This window comes from Prionailurus bengalensis, chromosome B3, assembly GCF_016509475.1.
Source record: "Prionailurus bengalensis isolate Pbe53 chromosome B3, Fcat_Pben_1.1_paternal_pri, whole genome shotgun sequence".
NCBI lineage: Eukaryota > Metazoa > Chordata > Mammalia > Carnivora > Felidae > Prionailurus > Prionailurus bengalensis.
In genome coordinates this window covers 111,240,066-111,263,154 of record NC_057355.1, presented here as the reverse complement: position 1 = coordinate 111,263,154, position 23,089 = coordinate 111,240,066, and the positions used below count along the sequence as shown (strand labels likewise).

The following is a 23,089-nucleotide window of genomic DNA, read 5'->3' as shown; positions in this document are numbered from 1 at the left end:
GCTCAGTGTCACGACCGTGAGATCATGACCTGAGCTGAAATCAAGAGTTGGACGCTCAACCAACTGAGCCATCCAGGCGCCCTGAGAAAACCATTTTAATACGTGAGGTAGTTCGTATAGTTTAAGGACTTTTTTTTCCCTTTTTTGCCAGAAGTGAATTCAATTACCCTGGCCTTCTTGTATAAGACATTTTCTAGGCTATTTTTTTTTGAACGTTTTATTTATTTTTGAGACAGAGAGAGACAGAGCATGAACGGGGGAGGGGCAGAGAGAGAGGGAGACACAGAATCGGAAGCAGGCACCAGGCTCTGAGCCATCAGCCCAGAGCCCGACACGGGGCTCGAACTCACGGACCGCGAGATCGTGACCTGAGCCGAAGTCGGATGTTTAACCAACTGAGCCACCCAGGCGCCCCAAGGCTATTTTTATTTAGTGTGTTCATATTACTATGCTTTCTCATTGTTTTTAAGTAAAAAGGTCTTTTAAAATGAGGTAAAAAAGTGAACCTTTCATTGTCCCTTAAATGCTTATTGTAAACCTCTATAAAACCAAAAAGGATGACATCATGTATTATTCTTTGAGTTCTTAGAAGGTCCTTAAAAGATTGATACCTCTATGGAAAGTACTGTGGGGTTACATTTACCTTCTAGCCATAAAAGATTATGTTTTAGCAGACAACTGAAAATTTCTAATTGGGAATGTATCTTGACTTTTAGCATATAATTTATTTTTTAATGTTTTAAGTGATCATAAAAGCAATAACAAGTAATTATCTGTTCCTTTAAAAAAGATTTATACCATACCTCATATTGCCTCCTACTCTTGCGTGTGTGTGGAACCTGTAAATATGAGAGTTGCTTCCTTGGTTAGGTTACCTGATATGGCAAGTGGTGATGGGGGAGTCTCGTGATTATGCTATAATTATGTAAGACTCCATCATACTGGAATGGAGAGACACATGGGAAGTCAGAGATGTGCCCCCCCTGGCCTGGAAGAAAGCAGACATCGTGCTGTGAACTGCTTTTGGACAGGGAACTGGTTCCTCTATGAGTTGGCAACAGCATCCTGCTGACAGCCAGCAAGTGAATGAGAACTTCAGCCCCACAGCTGCAAATGGCTGATTCTGCAAACACCTTATATGAGCTTGGAAGGGGATGCTGAGCTTCATATGAAACCACAGCCCAGCCAACACCTTGATTGCAGCCTTTTGAAACCCTGACTAGAGTAAGCTGTGCCTGGATTCTTGACTCGTGGAAACGAGATAAGTGGGTTTGGTTTTAAGTGTGTAAGTTTGTAGAAATTTATTACGCATCACAGAATACTAAAACCATAACCTTAAGATGATTCGACTGAAGTTACATGTTTTCTTTTATAGAATGGGGATGATAGCTCTTTATAGGGAAGTTATGGGATTCAATGAAATGTTGATAAAGTATCTGGGAATCAGTACGTTGTCAGAATGTTGGTGAGCCAGGCTTCCTGTGTGTGGCCGGGATGAAGGTCGCTTGAGAGGGCGTTTGCATCTCTTCAAGAGCTGTAGTCTCTGCCGTTGCTGCTACCCCAGGCTGGCTCAGGAAATGGTGGTAAAGCCACAGGCAACTGAATTTCAATTTGTGTTTGGTTGAACAAGTGTTACTGGAATCTACCTAAAGTGGGAGAGAATTATAAAATTCGATTTTGGTGCAATCGTGGAACAATGTCTTTTTGCTCTAGGGGTCGGGTAGGGTGCATCTGTTTCACAAGGCTCAGCTCTGAACTCTGGGTGGAGTTCAGTCTGCACATTTCCTTATTCTCCTTGGACCAGCAACTACCCGAGGCATTTCCTTTTTTTCAAAGGGCCTCTTCTTGGCTCCAGCGGCCAAGCCAGACTGTTGGAATATCCCATCTACTTACATACTATTGGCTAAAGCAAGTTTCATGGCCACACTCAACGTCAGTTGGTAGGCGAGCACACTTTGGCTGCTCTAGTGCACTGCAGGGTCACAGGGCCGCGGGAGGCAGTGGCAACTGAGAACAATAACCACAGCCAGCCTCAAGTGGCAGTTTTTTTGGTTCTTCAGTTTGCTAATTTCATTATCCCCTTAGTGATTAGTTTCGCTCTCTTATTTGACTATGAATTCCCATAAGGGGCGCCTGGGTGGCTCAGTGGGTTGAGCGGCTGACTTTGGCTCGGTCATGATCTCACAGCTTGTGGGTTTGAGCTCTGGGTCCGGCTCTGTGTGAACAACTCAGAACCTGGAGCCTGCTTTGGATTCTGTGTCTCCCTCTCTCTCTCTGCCCCTCCCCCTCTCATGCGCTGTCTCAAAAATAAATAAACATTTTAAAAAGTAAAAAAAAAAAATCATGCTAAATCCCAAAGAGGGATATGTATAAAAGAATGTAAGCAATTGAATTTGGTGACCTGATACGCAAGTACTATCCTTGAGGTGTTCTGTGATTTGCAGAACCAATTTCAGACGACTGTCTTACTTTCCCTGTCCAAAGGAGAATATTTCAGCTTTTCACAGTGGCAGAATTGTAGCCAATGAGGTTTATCCGAGGCACGATTATTGCTAATTGAAACCAAAGGAGAATATTTCTAATGCATCTCTTGAGAATTCTAAGAACATGCAGAGAATAGCCTATTGGTCAAAGAGTAGGATATGGAGATATTCCTGGATTTTCTATACTCACTAATAAGGTGCTTATGATGCTGAACTTTGGCCTTTGTACCTATACCTATCGTTAAGAAGATGCCCCCTACCTCTCAGCTGGGTAGCATTATCAGTGTTGTTGACCAGGAAGACATGTAATCAAAATATTGTAACAATAGCCTGCCTGTTTTGTTTTGTTTTGTTTTGTTTTGTTTTTTTCCTCCGTTGTAGGACATAACGATTATATTTGCCCAGCGACAAATCAGTGCACGATAGATAAGAACAGGCGCAAAAGCTGCCAGGCCTGCCGACTTCGGAAGTGCTATGAGGTCGGGATGGTGAAGTGTGGTGAGTGTTCGCTTCCTGTTTCATTTCATCGTATGGGGGGGTGTGCCGATGGCTCCTTCAAACAGGACAGGTGGGGGAACTGGGGACGTGTAGCCTGGATGGGAGGAGAGTTAGGACTTGGTAATTATCATCAAGTATTTGTACGCTGCCACATTGGAGGGGGCATTGAGCAGAGGACAGAGCTGAGGTGAACAGGAACAAGTCACAGGAGGCACATTTTGGCCCAATATAGGGAAGAACTTTCTACAGCTCAGGTGGTCTGACAACACAGTAGACTGCTGCTGGGTTTAGGGAGCTCTAGAAACCAAAGTGCTCAAATGGGCTGGATGACCATCTGCCCGAGGCCTTGCAAAGTCTAAGGATGAAGTTCAGATAAATGTCCACAGTCAAAGCTGTGACAGAAAAGTAGAATATCTTGTGGGTTACTTGGAGAGCTATGGGAAAGATTCATGCCTAGCCCTGTATTAGCTTTCTAGAAAAGGTACATATAGGTGTCAGAAACATGATAGAACCATGGAAAGCACACAGAACGCAGATTCTGTTGTATGATATCTACGTATGCATATATGCGTATAAACATACGTATGTGTGTGTATGCACACATACATGTATACGTACATGAAGAAAAAAGAAAAATGGGCACATTAGTATAACATCTGACAGTAATGCGTACCTCCTTCTCTCTCCACCTGGCTAACTTTTGATTCCCTGTCTGTACACACTTGCATGTATATGTACTCACAGCAGCTCTGCCCGAGTTTTCCTGTTATTCTCTAGTCAGTATGTTGCCTGTGGTTAGTTGTAATTTCTCTATTTAAAAAATTTAAAACAAAAGTCTCTTTTCACCCTGACAGTCTCTTAGGAGCTCTGCCTTTTTTTTTTTTTTTTTCAACGTTTATTTATTTTTGGGACAGAGAGAAACAGAGCATGAACGGGGGAGGGGCAGAGAGAGAGGGAGACACAGAATCGGAAACAGGCTCCAGGCTCTGAGCCATCAGCCCAGAGCCCGACGCGGGGCTCGAACTCACGGACCGCGAGATCGTGACCTGGCTGAAGTCGGATGCTTAACCGACTGCGCCACCCAGGTGCCCCGAGCTCTGCCTTTTGAATATTCTCTCTTTTTTTGTATTTGCTATGATATAGAACCTTTAATTTCAATATTTATAATTTCTCATCTTTTACATAGACTTTTATATATATATAAATGTATATGTATACATTATGTATACATTTATATATATGTATAAATATATATATATACACATTTATATATACATGTATAAATGTATATGTGTGTGTGTATATAAATTTATTGTTTAATTCACTTCCAATTTAGTTAGCATATAGTGTGCAATAATGATTTCAGGAGTAGATTCCTTAATGCCCTTTACCCACTTAGCCCATCCCCCCCTACCACAACCCCTCCAGTAACCCTCTGTTCTCTATGTTTAAGAGTCTCTTATGTTTTGTCCCCCTCCCTGTTTTTATATTCTTTTTGCTTCCCTTCCCTTATGTTCATCTGCTTAGTATCTTAAATTCCTCATATGAGTGAAGTCATATGATATTTGTCCTTCTCTGACTGATTTCACAGCATAATACCCTTCAGTTCCATCCACATAGTTGCAAATGGCAAGATTTTCTTCTTTTTGATTGCCAAGTAATACTCCATTATGTGTGTAAACACACACACACACACACACACATATGTATATGTACCACATCTTCTTTATCTGTTCATCTGTCGATGGACATTTGGGCTCTTTCCATACTTTGGCTATTGCCAACAGTACTGCTACAAACATGGGGGTGCATGTGTCCCTTCGAAACAGCACACCTGTATCCCTTGGATAAATGCCTAGTAGTGCAATTGCTGGGTCATAGGGTAGTGCTATTTTTAATTTTTTGAGGAACCTCCATACTGTTTTCCAGAGTGGCTGTACCAGTTTGCACTCCCACCAGCAGTGCAAAAGAGATCTTCTTTCTCTGCATCCTTGCCAACATCTGTTGTTGCTTGAGTTGCTAATGTTAGCTATTCTGACAGGTATGAGGTGGTATCTCATTGTGGTTTTGATTTCTATTTCCCTGATGATGAGTGGTGTTGAGCATTTTATGTGTCTGTTCGCCATCTGGATGTCTTCTTTGGAGAAGTGTCTATTCATGTCTTTTGCCCATTTCTTCACTGGATTATTTGTCTTTTGGGTGTTGAGTTTGATAAGTTCTTTATAGATTTTGGATACTAACCCTTTATCTGATATGTCCTTTGCAAATATCTTCTTCCATTCCATTGTTGCCTTTTAGTTTTGCTGATTGTTTCCTTTGCTGTGCAGAAGCTTTTTATTTTGATGAGGTCCCAATAGTTCATTTTTGCTTTTGTTTCCCTTGCCTCTGGAGATATGTTGAGTAAGAAGTTGCTGCAGCTGAGGTCAAAGAGGTTTTTGTCTGCTTTCTCCCCTAGGATTTTGATGGCTTCCTGTCTTACATTGAGGTCTTTCATCCATTTTGAGTTTATTTTTGTGTATGGTATAAGAAAGTGGTCCAGGTTCATTCTTCTGCATGTCGCTGTCCAGTTTTCCCAGCACCATTTGCTGAAGAGACTGTCTTTATTCCATTGGATATTCTTTCCTGCTTTGTCAAAGATTAGTTGGTCGTACGTTTGTGGATCCATTTCTGGGTTCTCTGTTCTGTTCCATTCATCTGAGTGTCTGTTTTTGTGCCAGTACCACACTGTCTTGATGATTACAGCTTTGTAATACATCCTGAAGTCTGGGAGTGTGATGCCTCCAGCTTCAGTTTTCTTTTTCAAGATTGCTTTGGCTATTCGGGGGTCTCTTCTGGTTCCATACAAATTGAAGGATTGTTTGTTTTAGCTCTGTGAGGAATGCTGATATTATTTTGATAGGGATTGCTTTTTCTTTTTCTTTATGTATGTAACAGATAAGGCACCTCATCTGGCTATATTATAGTATAGCAGAAGTCCTCTTATTTGATCACACTTCTCTGGCTTTATAATCACTGATGTTTCCTGTTTTCTTTGTAAAACACCCTGCCAATGCCCATGACCTCCCCGTGTGTATTGGTTACTCTTTAAAACATTCAAGCATTTCTGTTCCCACCACTTTAGTTATAGCCTTATCAGTAACCAGTAGACTTTTTCCAAAACCTATTTCTACTCATTGTAACTGTCAAATTATGTAATTTAATTAGAATTTATACAAACATGAGATATGAGTAGGAAAAGATATCATTTCTGTGAAAGCTTTGAATACAACTGTAAAGGAGGGACACCAGGCTGGCTCAGATGGTAGAGCATGTGACTCTTGATCTCAGGGTCGTAAGTTCAAGCCCCACATTGGGTGTAGCACTTACAGTAAAACAACAACAACAACAACAACAACAACAACTGTAAAAGACTAGTAGCTATTGAGTTAGGTATGAATGAGATTGTGGCGGGGGGGATCATAAACCTAGAAAAATTCTGAATTTGGATTGCTTTATGAGTGCCTAAGTTCTTGCTCCGTTGTAAAGAAGTAGAAATTGAAAATTCAGAGGCTGTGCATCGTGGATGTGGTTTATGTAGGAAAGTTACTTGTGATTTAATTGGCAGATGTGCTTAAGGAGAAAGATTTGGTCCTCTGACAAAAGACTACAAATTAAGTGTTTCATATTTTAAGTTAACATTTTAAGGTGTGTATTTTTTAAAAAGCTATTTACAATTTAGTCAGGATAAGAACACTTTTATTCTACTACGATCTGTTGGACAGGTGTAGCCCTGGTGGTTTGGGACCAGGGCAGGAGCACATGATAATCCGCCTGCAGGGGGCGGTGTATGCGGTGGGAGAACAAGAGGACAGGACTCCCGAAGGTTGAATTTCCTTTTTTGTCCTATTTCTTGCTATCTGTGACTATGCTCAAACCTAACGTTTCTTGGTTTTCTTATCTCTGAAAAGAAGATATCTGCTTCACTGAGTTTTGTGAGGAATACATATGAAAAAAAAAATATAAAGACCTAGCACAGTGTTTGGCACTAAATTTTAGTTTTCCTTCCTTTCCCCTCCCTCTTTGAAAAGCTCATATAAGTTATGAGGAGTTTTGATACAATACGGTCTTGCAAGGCAGAGTACAGAGATGTACTTTAAAACATCTTTCTGGGGCGCTTGGTTGGCTCAGTTGGCTAAGCGTTCAACTTGGGCTCAGGTCATGATCTCAGTTTGTGAGTTCGAGCCCCGTGTCAGGTCTGCACTATGAAGCCCGCTTGAAATTCTCTCTCTCTGTCTCTCTCTCTCCCCCCTCTCTCTGTTCCTCCTCAACTTGCGCTTTCTCTCTCTCACAAAATAAATAAACTTAAAAAAATCTTTCATGATACCAACTCAAAAGAGATCTGCAACCCCATGTCACAGCAGCATTATTTATTTATTTGTTTGTTTATTTATTTATTTTTAAAATTTATATCCAAGTTAGTTAGCATATAGCAGCATTATTTATAATAGCTAAAGCATGGAAATAACCTAAGTGTCCATTGCCAGATGAATGGATAAAGAAGTTGGTGTGTGCGTGTGTGTGTGTGTGTGTGTGTGTGTGTGTCTAAAAATGGAATAGCATCCAGCCATTTAAAAAAAGCCCACAAAGAAATCCTGCCATTTGTGACAACTTGGATGAACCTTGAGGGCACATGCTAAGCGAAGTAAGTTAGAGAAAGACAAATACTGTTTGATCTCACTTACATTGGAATCTAAAAAGCAAAAACAAAAACAAAACCCAAACTCATAGAAAAAGAGATCGGATTTGTGGTTACCAGAGGCAGGGTGTTGGTGGAGAGGGAATTAGAGAAAAGTGACCAAGGGTACAAACTTCCATTTACAAGGTAAGTTTTCTGACATAATGTACAGCATGCTGTCATTAACACTGCTGTATGATAGATATGAAAGTTACTAAGAGAGTAAGTCCTAAGAGTTCCAAAAGAAAAAAGAAATCTTTTTCCTTTTTTCCTTTTTTTTCTTTTAACTTTCCTTCTTTATTGCATCTATATGAAATGATGGACGCTGACTAAACTCACTGGGGTGGTCATTTCACAATATGCATAAGCCAAACCATTATGCTGCATACCTTAAACTTACACAGTGTTGTATGTCAGTTATACTGCAATAAAATTGGAAAGAAAAATCTTTCATGGAAAGGAAAACCAGAGAAAAGGTCATTAAATTTGGCCAAAAAGAAATTGGGCAGGGCTCTCTAAGAGAAAACATTTTATCATCTTTGGAGATTGCATGATGAGATGGGTTGATGTGCAAACATCTGGATATATCACCCTTTACTGACCACAAAGAAGGACCATTAGGAGTGAACTTTCTTTTTTTAAAAAAAATTTTTTTTTCAACGTTTTTTTTTAATTTATTTTTGGGACAGAGAGAGACAGAGCATGAACGGGGGAGGGGCAGAGAGAGAGGGAGACACAGAATCGGAAACAGGCTCCAGGCTCTGAGCCATCAGCCCAGAGCCTGACGCGGGGCTCGAACTCACGGACCGCGAGATCGTGACCTGGCTGAAGTCGGATGCTTAACCGACTGCGCCACCCAGGCGCCCCAGGAGTGAACTTTCTTAACTATGCTTCCCTCCTTTTCCGGCACTCTTCTTATCTGTCCTCTCAATAAACCCTCCACCCATATTCTTCCTTCCTTCCAGTCTTGGAGGAGTAGGGACTCCACCTGCACCATTTCCCTTTCATTCAGAAATTTTGTCTTTTCTGTTACCACTGTTTTCTTCACCAAGCTTGGGTTTTCTATTGAGGTTTTAATATGGTTGTTTAAATGGTGGGAAGATGCTCACCCAGACTTACTTCAGGGATGAGGCTTTGCTGTAAGGATACGCTGAAATGTAAATAGCCCGGAAAACAATCCAAAAGGCCATGCATTTGATCTCTAGACATTCCTGTGTTGGGAGAATAAATCTGTATCTTTTTTTTTTTTAATTTTTTTTTCAACATTTATTTATTTTTGGGACAGAGAGAGACAGAGCATGAACGGGGGAGGGGCAGAGAGAGAGGGAGACACAGAATCGGAAACTGGCTCCAGGCTCTGAGCCATCAGCCCAGAGCCTGACGCGGGGCTCGAACTCACGGACCGCGAGATCGTGACCTGGCTGAAGTCGGATGCTTAACCGACTGCGCCACCCAGGCGCCCCATAAATCTGTATCTTTAGATGCCATCTCTCTATTCATCTGCTGTATATACACATGGCAGGGATTGGATAGGGATGTGGGACAAAGTAGTAAAACTGCCAGCTCTGGATTCAGACAACTGCTTTCACTATTTTCTAGTTTTCTACCCTGGGCAAGTTATCTGAGCCTTCTTGTGCCTGGCTCCTCCCCTGTATCTTGGAGATGCTGATAGCCCCTGCCCTCTAGGGCAGTTTTCGGAATGAAATAATCTATATACATTGTACAACATCTGACACATAGAAGCTTCCAGTAGCTGTGAGCTGTCATTTTGATCATTTACCGTTATTATCATTGTTGTCATTGTCATCACCATTGTCATCAACATCTTTTCACTGGGGCTATTTGCCACTTTCTATTTTTTTTACGTTTATTTATTTTGAGAAAGAGCATGCATGCATAAGTGGGGGAGGGGCAGAGAGAGAGGGAATAGAGAGAAAATCCCAAGCAAGCTTCCCACTGTCAGCACAGAGCCTGATGCAGGGCTCGATCTCATGAACCATGAGATCATGACCTGAGCTGAAATCAAGAGTCGGGCGCTTAGCTGACTGAGCCACACAGGCGCCCATATTACCACTTTCTAATATGGAGCACTCCTGTTTGGTAGAGTTCTTTATCACGCTTCCTCAGAGGCACACTGAGTGACTGCCTAGATTCCAGTGTAAAAGCCGTGACACTAGAAATATCCTTGGTAGAAAACAGTGAGTTCCTGGTTGAAGACTTTATTTTATTGATCTGGAATCCCCAGGACTCCGTACAGAGCTCAGTATATAGGGCTTTGTCAGTGAAAGCTGATCAAATAAATTTGAGTGTGTGATTCAAAACCTTTCTCTTTGTATGTTAACCTGTTTCCTCATATACTCTACAAAAAGGAGATGTGTGATCAGGCAGGTGCTTTCTTAAACCAAACATGTTGTTTCTTTTTACCCTGGGGGTATTAATTGATCTTAAATAATACCTATTGCTTTATGTCTGATTACTAACACAATGAATTATATTTTAGGCTTTAAAAAAAATTTTTTTTTTCAACGTTTATTTATTTTTGGGACAGAGAGAGAGACAGAGCATGAATGGGGGAGGGGCAGAGAGAGGGAGACACAGAATCGGAAACAGGCTCCAGGCTCTGAGCCATCAGCCCAGAGCCTGACGCGGGGCTTGAACTCCCAGACCGCGACATCGTGACCTGGCTGAAGTCAGACGCTTAACCGACTGCGCCACCCAGGCGCCCCTATTTTAGGCTTTTAATTCTTTTAGTAAACAGTTTGATTTGGTAATCTCTAGATAGATAGAGGCCTTCCTTCTAGTTTGATTAGCCAAGGATAAGAAGAAATTCAGATAACTTTTCTTGGGAGCAAGTAATTTAAATGTACTCATACCTCTTAACTAATATTTCTTTTTAAAATATGGACAACTTGGGGCGCCTGGGGGGCGCAGTCAGTTAAGCGTCCGACTTCAGCCAGGTCACGATCTCGCGGTCCGTGAGTTCGAGCCCCGCGTCAGGCTCTGGGCTGATGGCTCGGAGCCTGGAGCCTGTTTCCGATTCTGTGTCTCCCTCTCTCTCTGCCCCTCCCCCATTCATGCTCTGTCTCTCTCTGTCCCCCCCCCCAAAAAAAAAAAAAAACGTTGAGAAAAGAAAACAAAATATGGACAACTGAATTTAGTAAAAAATAATGGTAGGAATATAGAAACTAGGCATTTTTCAGATATTTTAGTTTTTTTGTGTGTGGGGGAAAGTTGTACCCATGCTCATGACATCCTGACTTATAATATGTCTTTCTTAATTTTCGCTTTGTATTTTTCTCTTTAACCAATGGATTTCAAAATTTTTTTTAATGTTTATTTATTTCCGAGAGAGAGAAGGAGAGACAGAGCATGAGCAGGGGAAGGGCAGAGAAAGGGAGACACAGAATCCAAAGCAGGCTCCAGGCTCCAACCTGTCAGCACAGAGCCCGATGCGGGGCTTGAACCTACAAACTGCGAGGTCATGACCTGAGTTGAAGTCGGACGCTTAACCCACTGAGCCACCCAAGTGCTCCTAACCAATGGGTTTTTAGAAATTCTTTTGTGCTAAACTTTATAGGGGCCTGGATTGTATTTTTGTTATTTCTTGTGATCAGAGAATATGATCTATATGACACCAATTTTAGTTAAAATTTTATTCATGAACTAGTATGTGATAATTTTTGTTCAAGTGAATTGTACAATCCAAATGTTCTGTATTCTGCCTTTCCCCTTATTGTTTACGCTGTCAGTTGCTGAGAAAGATACATCAAAATACCCAAATAGGGGTGCTTGGCTGGCTCAGTTGGTGGAGCATGAGACTCTTGGGGTTGTAGGTTTGAGCCCCACGTTGGGTGTAAGGATTACCTAAAAAACCTTAAAAAATAAAATAAAATATCCATTATAATAATGTATTTGTCAATTTCTCTTTTTCTTGCAGTCGCTTTTTCGCGTTACATTTATAGGTTGTGTTTTCTTATCGTTTTGATGAGATAAGAATTATCTAAGTTTAGAATTATTTATCTTCCTTTTATAATCTACTGATGAGGCCTTAATAATGATTTGTGCCTTACAGTTTATATTGTCTGATATTGATAGAGTAACTGATTTATTTCATTAATTTTTGCCTGTTATCTTTTTTTTTCCCTTTGTTTTCAGTTTTCTGTGTGTCAGATGTATCTCTTACAACCAGTCTATGTCTAGGTAAAAAAAAATATAATCTCAGAGTTGCTCTCCATTGATGAATTTAGTCTGTTTATGTTTATTGTGATCACGATATTTGAATTCATTTCTATCATTTTATGCTTTAAAAAAATTCATCATATATTTTCTTTCTTTCCTTTTTGGAATTGACACCATTTTACTGTTTTATTTTTCCTCTTCTAGTTTGGAAGTCATAATTCTGTTTCAATTCTTTTAGTGACAGTTCTATTTTTAGCATGCATTCATGAGAATTCAAGCCACTCTCTCTAACTGATGTTTCTCTTCCCAAATAAACAATCTTAGAAAGGTCTAGCCAAAATTATTCCTCTCTCATCTTATTTGTTATTATCCAGTATTTGGTGCTACCTTATTTCTATACCTCCAAAAATTAATTGTTATTATTTTATACATTCTATGTTTATTAGGTTTCCTCTCATGTTTAACAATTTAGTTTCTTACCATTGCACCTTGAATTTCATTGCTTTTCATTGCTTTTCAATTTTTTTTAACGTTTATTCATTTTTGAGACAGAGAGAGACAGAGCATGAACGGGGGAGGGTCAGTGAGAGGGAGACACAGAATCTGAAACAGGCTCCAGGCTCTGAGCTGTCAGCCCAGAGCCTGACGCGGGGATCGAACTCACGGACCACGAGATCATGACCTGAGCCGAAGTCGGCCGCTCAACCAACTGAGCCACCCAGGTGCCCCTGAAATGGCTTTAATTTATCCTCACTCTTGAATGATAGTTTATCTGAGAATATAATTCTAAATTGAAGGTTTCTCCCTTCCCCCACCATCTTAAACACATTATCCCATTGTGTTTCTGACCCATAAACCTACAGTAACTGAAATATATTGAGACCAGCAGAGGAGTAAAAACATATATATACATATGTGAAACATATATGAAATAGAGGAGACAATCCAGAAAAAGAGACCTTTATACATATTTCTTAAATGACAAGGCATTTTATAAAAATCTGTGGGAAAAATTTATCCAATAAATGCTACTGGGAAAATTATACATCTGTTTGAAGAACATAATATGACATGATACAAACATACATAAACTTCCAAATAGATTTGAACCACAAAAGTGCTTAAAGAAGATATAAGAAAATATTGGTATAATCTTGATGTGAAACAAAAGACCGATTTGGCTGTGTACCAAAGCTTCTTATGACGAGAGATACCATGAGTAAAGTGAAAAGCTATATAACAAGGCAAATATGGTATATAAGAAAAGTTGTCTATAGTTACTAAATAAACTTCATAGGTTACTGGGGGTGGGGGGAAGAACAAAAGAAATAAATAGGCAATATACAAGTAAAAGAAATATAAAATATGGCAAATGTATTAGTCAACCTTGCTAGCAATTTAAAAAAATACAAAGTGAAATGAGATTGGTTAGTCATTTGTCAGATTAGCAAAGATTAGAAATTATTTGTAATGTCCAATGGTGTTATGAGGAGATAGGAAGCCCCTTAAAAGTATCATTTGGATTATACATTTTAAAATAGTTTTGGAGGGGGCATCTGAATGGTTCAGTTGGTTAAGTGTCCGACTATGACTCAGGTCATGATCTCGCAGTTTGTGGGTTTGAGCCCTGCGTCAGGCTCTGTACTGACAGCTCAGAGCCTGGAGCCTGCTTTGTATTCTGGGTCTCCCTCTCTCTCTGCCCCTCCCCCACTCACACTCTGTTTCTCTCTCTCAAAAATAAATAAACGTTAAAAAAATTTTTTTTAACGTTTATTTATTTTTGAGAGACAGAGAGAGACAAAGCAGGAGACGAGGAGGGGCAGAGAGAGAGGGAGACCCAGAATCCGAAACAGGCTCTAGGCTCTGAGCTGTCAGCACAGAGCCTGATGTGGGGCTTGAACTCATGAAGCATGAGATCATGACCTGAGCCGAAGTCAGACGCTTAAGCGACTGAGCTACCCAGGTGCCCCCAAAATAAATAAACATTTAAAAAATAAAACAATAAAATAGTTTTGGAGGGGGCCCCTGGCTGACTCAGTCTGTAGAGCATGTGACTCTTGATCTCAGGGTTGTGAGTTTAAGCCCCACGTAGAGATTATTGAAAAATAAAATCTTAAAATAGTTTTAGAGGGTAATCTATCAATAATCTTAAATGTGTATATGCCTTGGTTCAGCAACTTGACTTCTTTGAATTTATTTTAAGGGACTAATTGGATACAGGTACTCATTTTCATTGTAATATGAATACTAGCAAAGAAATTAGAACCAACCTAGATTTCCATCAAGGGACACTTTAGATAAATAATGCTATATTCATAAAACAGAATGCTATATAGGTTTTTAAATTGTAAAATGACACCTTTCTAATAAAAAGAAAAAGGTTTAAATAGTATATACACACTGATCTAAATTTTGTATAATATGCAAAAGTAAATAGCATTAAAAGAAAACTGAAAGAATTTATGCCAAAATTTGTGCTTTTCTATATTTTTCAGATTTTAAAAAATTTATTACTTGAAATATATTTATTTGTGTAAATATATAAAAATGCATGTGTATATGTGTAAGCACACACAAGTACATGTGACTATTTTCAGAATGTATTATAAAAGTGTATTATTTGATAACTGTTTGGAAACATCGGTGTTCATTCAGTTCCTAAGTTTTGCCTAGCTTTTGTCTGAAGAAAACTCCTAATTCTGTGGTTTGAAAACTGAGGTTATGTCAGCACTCTTTTTTTTTTGTTAAGTTTTATTTATTTTGAGAGACAGAGATGAGCGAGCACACAAATGAGCGAGGGAGGGGCAGAGAGAGACGACGGAGAGAGAGAGGGAGAGAGAGTCAGTTCCAAGCAGGCTTGGTGCTGTCAGTGTGGAGCCCAATGCAGGGCTCGATCCCACGAAACAGGAAATTATGACCAGAGCTAAAATCAAGTCAGACGCCGAACCCACTGAATCGTCTAGGCGCCCCGTCAACACTGTTGAAAAGAGAAATCGATTTCGTCTCCATAGGTAATCTTGAAATGGGAGACCTTACGTTCATGTGGGCTACTGTCCCTGAAACGTCCCGTTTTGCTCTTGCTAATATAGTCACAAATGTACCCATCTCTGGTACACGCCCCACAGGTTCCAGGAAGTAAGTCAGGCTTCTGTTCTAAGACACGCTGTGGGGACAGGCTCGGGTCTTAACCACGGCGTCACGGCCTCACTCTTGCCCGGCGACTCGGGCGCCTCGAACGCCGGGTTGGCGAAGCCACGGGAAAGCACTGTGTGATCGTCTCTTCGGTTTAGGCTCCCGGAGGGAAAGGTGTGGCTACCGTGTCGTGCGAAGGCAGAAGAGCTCCGAGGAGCAGCTGCGCTGCGCCAGCAAAGCCAAGAAAGCCGGGGGCCACGTGACCCGCGTGAAGGAGCTGCTGCTGAGCGCCCTGAGCCCCGAGCAGCTGGTGCTCACGCTCCTGGAGGCGGAGCCGCCGCACGTGCTGGTGAGCCGCCCCAGCACCCCCTTCACCGAGGCCTCCATGATGATGTCCCTGACCAAGCTGGCCGACAAGGAGCTGGTGCACATGATCGGTTGGGCCAAGAAAATCCCAGGTAGGGCTTTCTGGATCTCAGTGCAGAGGACTTTAAAAAATATATAACTAAAAACGATCTGTTCCAGCTTTCTGTTCTTCCCTGGCATCTGTCTGGGGTGGGGGGGGGGGGTGTGGAGCTGTGAGCCCAGGTAACTGTCCTTTATAATCTTCGATGACGTGTATTAAGTCTGTAGAAGGAGTCCAAGGCCGGACGTTGTGAGTTGCACACGCAGAGTTCAGAGTTTCCTTCCTTAGGTCAGCGTGTAGCCGCAGCTTTAAAACGTTGGTTGTTTTCTCTGTGTCGTGGGTGTTTTCGTAGCTTGTGAAAACTTGCTCTTTTGTTTTCACAGACACTGGGAGCCAAGGAGGAGGGTGGGTGTTTCTCACGGCCTCTTGCTTTCCCCAGGCTTTGTGGAGCTCAGCCTGTATGACCAAGTGCGCCTCCTGGAGAGCTGCTGGATGGAGGTGCTGATGGTGGGGCTCATGTGGCGCTCCATTGACCACCCCGGCAAGCTCATCTTTGCTCCAGACCTCATTCTGGACAGGTGAGAGAAAAATGCATCCCGTTTCTCCTCCTGACTTGTCTGAGTCCCGGGCGCTGCCTCACACCTCACACCTGAAAGGTCAGTCAAGAGGATGATCATGTCATGAGCTCCCTCACCAGGTCAAGAGCCCAAGAAGGAGAGCATGGGTGCTAGGATTCAGTGTCCTGTGACTTATCCTTACCCGCAGTGGGGTGACATTTACAGGTCAGACTATAAGAGCCCGTATCTTGCAGAATATGTGGCTAGTAAGTGTGCAGGTCAACTTAGATTTTTCAGCATTAAAAATTCCATTTTCAGTGTATAATTTTAAGTTGCCCTGCTGTTCTTTCCACTGGTGGGGACCATGCCTATCTCTTCCTGGACAGGTGATAAAATTCTTACAGATCTGCAGTTTATTTTAATGTGCTTTGACTCTAACTGCATACTCTATAGCATTTTTGACAGTAGCAGTGGAGGGAATGGTTATTAAAACCAAACGAAAGGTAATGGAAATTGGGGAATGATAGCGCCAATGCCATCACTCGATTGTGCCTTGTTTTCTTTTAAAGATGGCGCAGAAAAGGAACCAGTTTTTGATTGACTCAGGTGAACTGTTCATGGAGGAAAAACGAGAATATATAACACGAAAAATGTTAGTAGGAAAAGTGGGACACTTTCTTGGAATACATTTGAGCACAGGTTGAAAATCTCTCCATGGAAATGGATTTCCACGTTCCTTATTTTGAGAAAGTTCTAATGTAGAATGTTCAGTCACGTTTGACTCGGTGCACAGTGTGGAAGGAGCCATTATATGAATGGAAAATGTCTGCCCCCAACTCTCGGAACTGCCTGTTTAGATCATCAGGAGACCCCCGTGCACATGTTACACAGATGAAAAGTGATACCCCTAAGTTGTTAGCACCCACTCTGCCTCTTGTTCTGCATGACACCGTTGACAAAGCACTGTTTTAGTGGAGAACAGAGCCTTTGGGAAGAGCAGGAGCAAGCCCTGGTGTTAAACCATAGAAGAAGGTAGGTTCTGGAAACCATAGAAGAAGGTAGGTTCTGGAAGCCGAGACCCTTCAGTAACAATCAAACCAGTCAACTTATTGGCTTGTATATATCAGTCCCCATCTTAAGCATTTGATGTGTTAACTCATTTTATCTTCACGGCCCTTTATGGGAAGTGCCGTTATTATCCTTATCCTTCAGTTATGGAAATGGGGGGGTCAGGTAATTTGCCTGCGGTGACAGGGTGACAGGGTTGTAAGTGGTAGAGCTGGATGTAGGGGCTGGCTGTGAAGTCCATGCTCTTAACTCTGACAGTAGTTACCTGTACAATGGGTCATGCCCCTCAGAGGGACAGAGAACTGAAAAGGGAAAGAGGAGGAGGCTGAGAGGCAAAGTGACTTTCTACTTGATTCTTTTATCTTGGGACAACTCCAGTCTACTCTCTGCCCACTTCAGAAACCTCCTCCTCTTCCTGTCACGGAGGACACCATCTGGCAAGGCAGGCTGGAAAGCCAAGCCCCCCGCTGAGCCGTCACTATCGTTCATTTACTCATTATGTTCCTCTCGGCGTTCAGATGAAGCCACACACACACACACACGCACACACACACTTCTCCTAGAAGTTAGTGCTAGGAAGAAGTTTCACGCCTTGAATCAATACATTTGCAGACACCGGGATTGGGTTGTTGTTGCCTTTTGTCCTGATTTCTACATTGATGCCGCATTTAATGTTTATGTGCAGTGACTGTTTCGTTCCTGGTTTTTAGTACAACCACCTCTCCTCTTTGTGTGAGTTCTTTGATTCCTGTGGATGGAATTTACTGTAAACTGACACGAATCCTGGACAAGTTTTAGGCCTACCTTTCGGTTAAGTAATAGAAGGAAAACAAGAAGTAATTTTTGTTACAAATGATTTTTAATAGACTCACATTACTTTTTATAAATATTTGAAAGTATTGTGTTGTCCAGCACACAAATCTAGTATATTTGAGTAGAGGAGAGGCGCCTTTGGAATCGTAAATGCGTTCACAGTGAGCAAGCATTTTTTGTTTGTTTGTTTTTGTAGTGCCTGTGGTGGTTATTTTTGGTTGCAACCTCTAATATTGTTAACACATAAACTTTGTGAGGTCTAGAATTTCAAGTCTAAGATAAGATAGTTCAATTCTTTTGTGCGTCTTTTATTACAGATAAATATTGTTTTATGTGATGGGTATGTTTCTGGAGGAGTTGTCGCTTCAGATATGCTTGAAACGTTTTTTATTCAGAGTCAGAGGTGATGCGTCACAAAGAAGTTCTATTATGAGGTTTTTCTGCAACATGAATAAATAATTTGCACACCGCTTAAAAATCGCTCTCTTTTGGCAGACTGTCCTATCAGAGTGCCTTCACGTGGTGGTGTGACCATGAAAGCTGTGAATATAACTAAATTAGCCCACTTGTGGAGACTGAGGCAACAAATCCTGTTTCCCTTTATTCTTGTTGAGGCTTCTGCAGTGAGAAAACTTAGGCCTATTGAGGATGAGAGGAAGAGCCGGTTATCTCAGCTTATTTCTAACAAGGTAGTTCTCTTGGTAACTACTAGAGTCACAAATTCATGTGAGGATCTACCACAGAATCTGAGCTTTTATTTGCTGGAAAAATCGTATCTGCTAAGACATGTCATGTCCTTGGCATCAACAGGAAACGGTCTAATGTTAAGTATCATTTAAAAATCAGGGGCGCCTGGGTGGCTCAGTCGGTTAAGCATCCGACTTCAGCTCAGGTCATGATCTGACGGTTCGTGAGTTCGAGCCCCGCGTCAGGCTCTGTGCTGACAGCTCAGGGCCTGGAACCTGCTTTGGATTCTGTGTCTCCCTCTCTCTGTCTGCCCCTCCTCTGCTTGCACTCTGTCTCTCTCTCAAAAATAAATAAACATGAAAAAAAATTTTTTAAAAATCGGAGGGAGTTTGGATCTGGGCACGTCCCTCATTGTGGATGCGTATGGATTTCCGTGCACTCGTATCATTGTGCGTGTACTGAGTCTGCATTCACATTAGTTCTTTGTATGTCGACTTTCTTTAAGATACCCAAAGAATCTTCACTTTAAAAATTTCATCTCCCTTTGGTACGCACGTAATTTTCATTTCTGTTCAATATTTAAGTCTTCTCCATGTGTTAAGCTTTAAGCCCCCAACCTGTTGCCCTGACACAGAAGTAAACTATGGTCACCAGATACGAACGTGGGTACAAAATGGTGCACCCAAAGCCAGGTCCACTCATTCAACATTTTGTCCTTGGGATCAAACAGAATCTTTTTCTTTTATAAAGGAGCGGTTATCATACAATAAGACATTCCACATGTAGTTACTAATTTTACCTTTACTTAGCCCTAGTTTATGGACAAATGGTGTGCAAAAGTAAGTTTTTATGAGTGGGTTGGTTTGATAGATTGTTTCAGTATTTTAACATTCAAATCATATGTTCTTTCTCTCTCTCTTTTTTTGAGAGAGAAAAAGCGTGTAAGTGAGCAAGGGGTAAAGAGAGGGGGAGAGAGAGAGAAAATCCCATGAGGGGTAGAAGGAGGGGAGAGAGAGAGAGAGAGAGAGAGAGAAGCAGGGCTCACTTGAATTGGGGCTTGGGTTCCCCCAAAGTGGGGTTCGTGCTTACCTGAAGTGGGGCTCAAGCTTATCTGATTCGGGACTCAGACTCACAAACTGAGATCATGACATGAGCTGAAGTCAGATGCTTAACTGACTGAGCCACCCGGGTGTCCTGTTCTCTCTTTTTAATTCAAATCTTTTAATCCCATCCTAATTTCTTTTTTTTGTTGTTGTTTTTTAGACTTTTTTTTTTTTAACATTTATTCATTTTTGAGAGATGGAGAAAAACAGAGCGTGTGTAGGGGAGGGGCAGAGAGAGAAGGAGACACAGAATCTGAAGCAGGCTCCGGGCTCTGAGCTGTCTGCATAGAGCCTGATGCAGGGGTTGATCCCACAAACCGTGAGATCATGACCTGAGCCGAAGTCAGATGCCCAGCAGACTGAGCCACCCAGGTGTCCCCCATCCTAATTCCTTACCCCCAGTTCAGTTCATTCCATAGTTATAAGAGTAATAGATCTCATTAACTTATTATTTAAGGGTCCTTCCTCTGTAAGACTCATTTTAAGGCAGAGCTTTAGTAGGGTGTCATTTATGAGGTGTTGTCTCATATTTCCTGTATTTCTCATTTATTGTCTACAAAAATTATCTGGTTTCTCCAGCCTGTGAAGTGAATACAAATATTCTAACCGTGCCACCCCTTGAATGAAATGGCTGGCTGTCACATCTATTTAATAAAAGCAATCAAACCTGATTCTTTAAAATTCATTGAGAGATTCACTTTTTCCATGAGGTATACATGTTCTGATTACAGTGAGTTATAGCATTTCTCAGGGTTTAGGATGCTCTAGAATATAAACTCTCCCTCCATTTTTTAAAAAAGTTTATTTATTTATTTTGAGAGAGAGAAAAAGAGCATGAGTGGGAGAGGAGCAGAGAGAGAGGGAGAGAGAGAGAATCACAAGCAGGCTTCAAGCTGTCAGCATGGAGCCTGATGTGGGACTCGATCCCACAAACCCTGAGATCATGACCCAAGCTGAAATCAAGAGTAAGATGCTTAACTGACTGAGCCACCTAAGTGCCCCTCCCTCCATTTTTGAAATATGAGTTTGTGTTTAAAATGGCAAGCATTTTGGGATGCCTGAGTGGTTCAGTCAGTTAAGCATCTTGGTTTCAGCTCAGGTCAGGATCTCACAGTTCATGAATTTGAGCCCCGCATTGGGACTGTTTGGCATCCTCTCTCTCTCCGCTTCTCTGCCCCTCCCCTGCTCTCTCTCTCTCTCTCTCTCTCTCTCTCTCTCGCTTTCTCACTCAAAATAAACTTTAAAAAAATGGCATGCATTTTAATGAGGAAATTATACTAGTTTCAATACTTAAGGATGTGTTTTTAGGTACACGTGGCAACCTCTGCACAAAATGGTTTTGATTTCAGATGGATCCTCTTATCATACTGTTTGGGGAGTGGTGTGAGTATGCATGCCTCTACATGTGCATGACCCCACCTCTGACTGGGTCTCAAAGAGAAGAGCCAAACTGTCAATCAATGAAGGACTTGGGGGGCTTTTTGTTTTTGTCCCCAGAGATATTTTGTTTTGTTTATTTAGTTTGTTAGTTTCATTTTATTTTATTTTTTAATGTTTATTCATTTTTTGAGACAGAGACAGAGTGCAAGTGGGGGAGGGGCAGAGAGCGAGGGAGACCCAGGATCCAAAGCAGGATCCAGGCTCTGAGCTGTCAGTACAGAGCCCGACATGGGGCTTGAACCCACGAACTGCGATATCATGACCTGAGCCACAGCTGGTCACTTAATCGAATGAGCCACCCAGGTGCCCCTATTTATTTAGTTTTGTAAAGATTTAAAAAAATGTTTTTTTATTTTTGATAGAGACAGAGCACAGTGGAGAGGGGCAGAGAGAGAAGGAGACACAGAATCTGAAGCAGGCTCCAGGCTCTGAGCTGTCAGCACAGAGCCCGATGCAGGGCTCGAACTCACAAACCGCGAGATCATGACCTGAGCCGAAGTCGGACCCTTAACTGAGCCACCTAGGTGCCCCTGCAAAGATTTTTTTTTAAAGTAATATCTACATCCAACGTGGGGCATGAACTTACAACCCTGATATCAAGAGTCAAGTGCTCTGGGGCGCCTGGGTGGCTTAGTCGGTGAGTCATCTTGATTTTGGCTTGGGTCATGATCTCGAGATTTGTTGAGTTTGAACCCCTTGTTGGGCTCTGTGCTGATAGTGCAGAGCCTGCTTGGGATTCTTTCTCTTTCCTTCTCATCCTCTGCCCCTCTCCCGTCAAAATAAATAAACTTAAAAAAAAAAAAGTCACATGCTCAGGGCACCTGGGGGGCCCAGTCGGTTAAGTGTCCAACTCGTGATACCAGCTCAGGTTGTGATCTCAAGTTTATGAGATTGAGCCCCGCTTTGGGCTCCGTGCTGAAGGGGAGCCTGCTTGGGATTCTCTTTTTCCCTTTCTCTCTGCCTCTCTCCCACTCATGCACGTGCACTCTCCTTGTTAAAAATAAAGAAATGATCATTAAAATAGTCATTACAAATGTGTAACACGCTGTAAAGACTGAGCCAGCCAGGTGCCCCTGACCCCCCAAGACATTTTAGAACCAGTTTTATTCAGCATCAGCTCACCTCAAGCCCAACAATTACGATTTCCAATAATTGTCCCCAAGCATAGCGATTTGATTATGTGGCATGAGGGGCCTTCAGGGAATAGGTATTTCACTACGTGCAAAGCATGCACTGTCCTTACTGGACACTTGCAGCTGGCTGCCTGGGAAAGCCCAGAGCAGGGGAGGTGGGAGGAGGGGAGATTTGGGGGTTTCCTACCGATTTGGGCACCCTTTGCCCAGGGCTGATTCTCCAAGGTGGCCTTTCCCTATGAGTGACTTCTAGGAGGCACTGGCGTTTTATCACTTAACCTGTGCATGTTCAGAAAGCCTCAGGTGGTTGCAGAAGTTACCATATTTGTTTGCAACTTGCAGTTGGCTTGCTCGTAGCTTTGTGCAGGTGAGTCTGTGAGGGTTTGGGTGCTGTGGAATGCAGGATCCTGGGAAGCTGCTGTCCTCTCACAGAACCCAGTGGGAAAGACTCACCGCCATCGGTGCTCCATTTCGATTCCGCAGAGGCCCTTTCTCCAGCCACCGCCATCACTGGAAACGTCCTGGCTTGGGGTTGGGGGGAGGAGGAGAGGGAACAGTCAGTTCTCTGAAGATCTCAGGTTCCCTTCAGGGGCTGCGTGGGAGACTAAGGATGAAACCCGCAGACACCCACCTCTGCCAGGCTCCCCTTCATCATGCTCTGCAGGTGTTAAGAGGCAAATGAAGTTTCATGGGAAAATCATCTAACTGCTTGTCAAGGGCTTCCAATGACTATGGCTGATGATAATAGAAGATTTTGGGGGGAGCAGTGAGGCAGAATAATGTGTGTCTGGCTGGAGTGAACTGAAGCTGGTATTTTCCAGATACAGTTCAAGTCACTTCCTTCAAAAGTATGCATATAAAAATTCATTTCTATGA

General features: G+C 42.1%; 1 protein-coding gene and 1 pseudogene across 1 annotated transcript in view; both read left to right on the top strand.

Moving 5' to 3' along the window:
• The window catches only part of ESR2 (estrogen receptor 2), a 56,462-nt gene that overhangs the window by 13,211 nt on the left and 20,162 nt on the right, over positions 1 to 23,089 (top strand). The window contains exons 3-5 of the mRNA XM_043556332.1: positions 2,865 to 2,981; positions 15,165 to 15,464; positions 15,852 to 15,990. Of these exons, the coding sequence (XP_043412267.1) occupies positions 2,865 to 2,981; positions 15,165 to 15,464; positions 15,852 to 15,990 (556 nt within the window). The remainder of the gene's footprint in view (positions 1 to 2,864; positions 2,982 to 15,164; positions 15,465 to 15,851; positions 15,991 to 23,089) is intronic.
• LOC122469658 lies at positions 2,496 to 2,618 on the top strand (annotated as a pseudogene).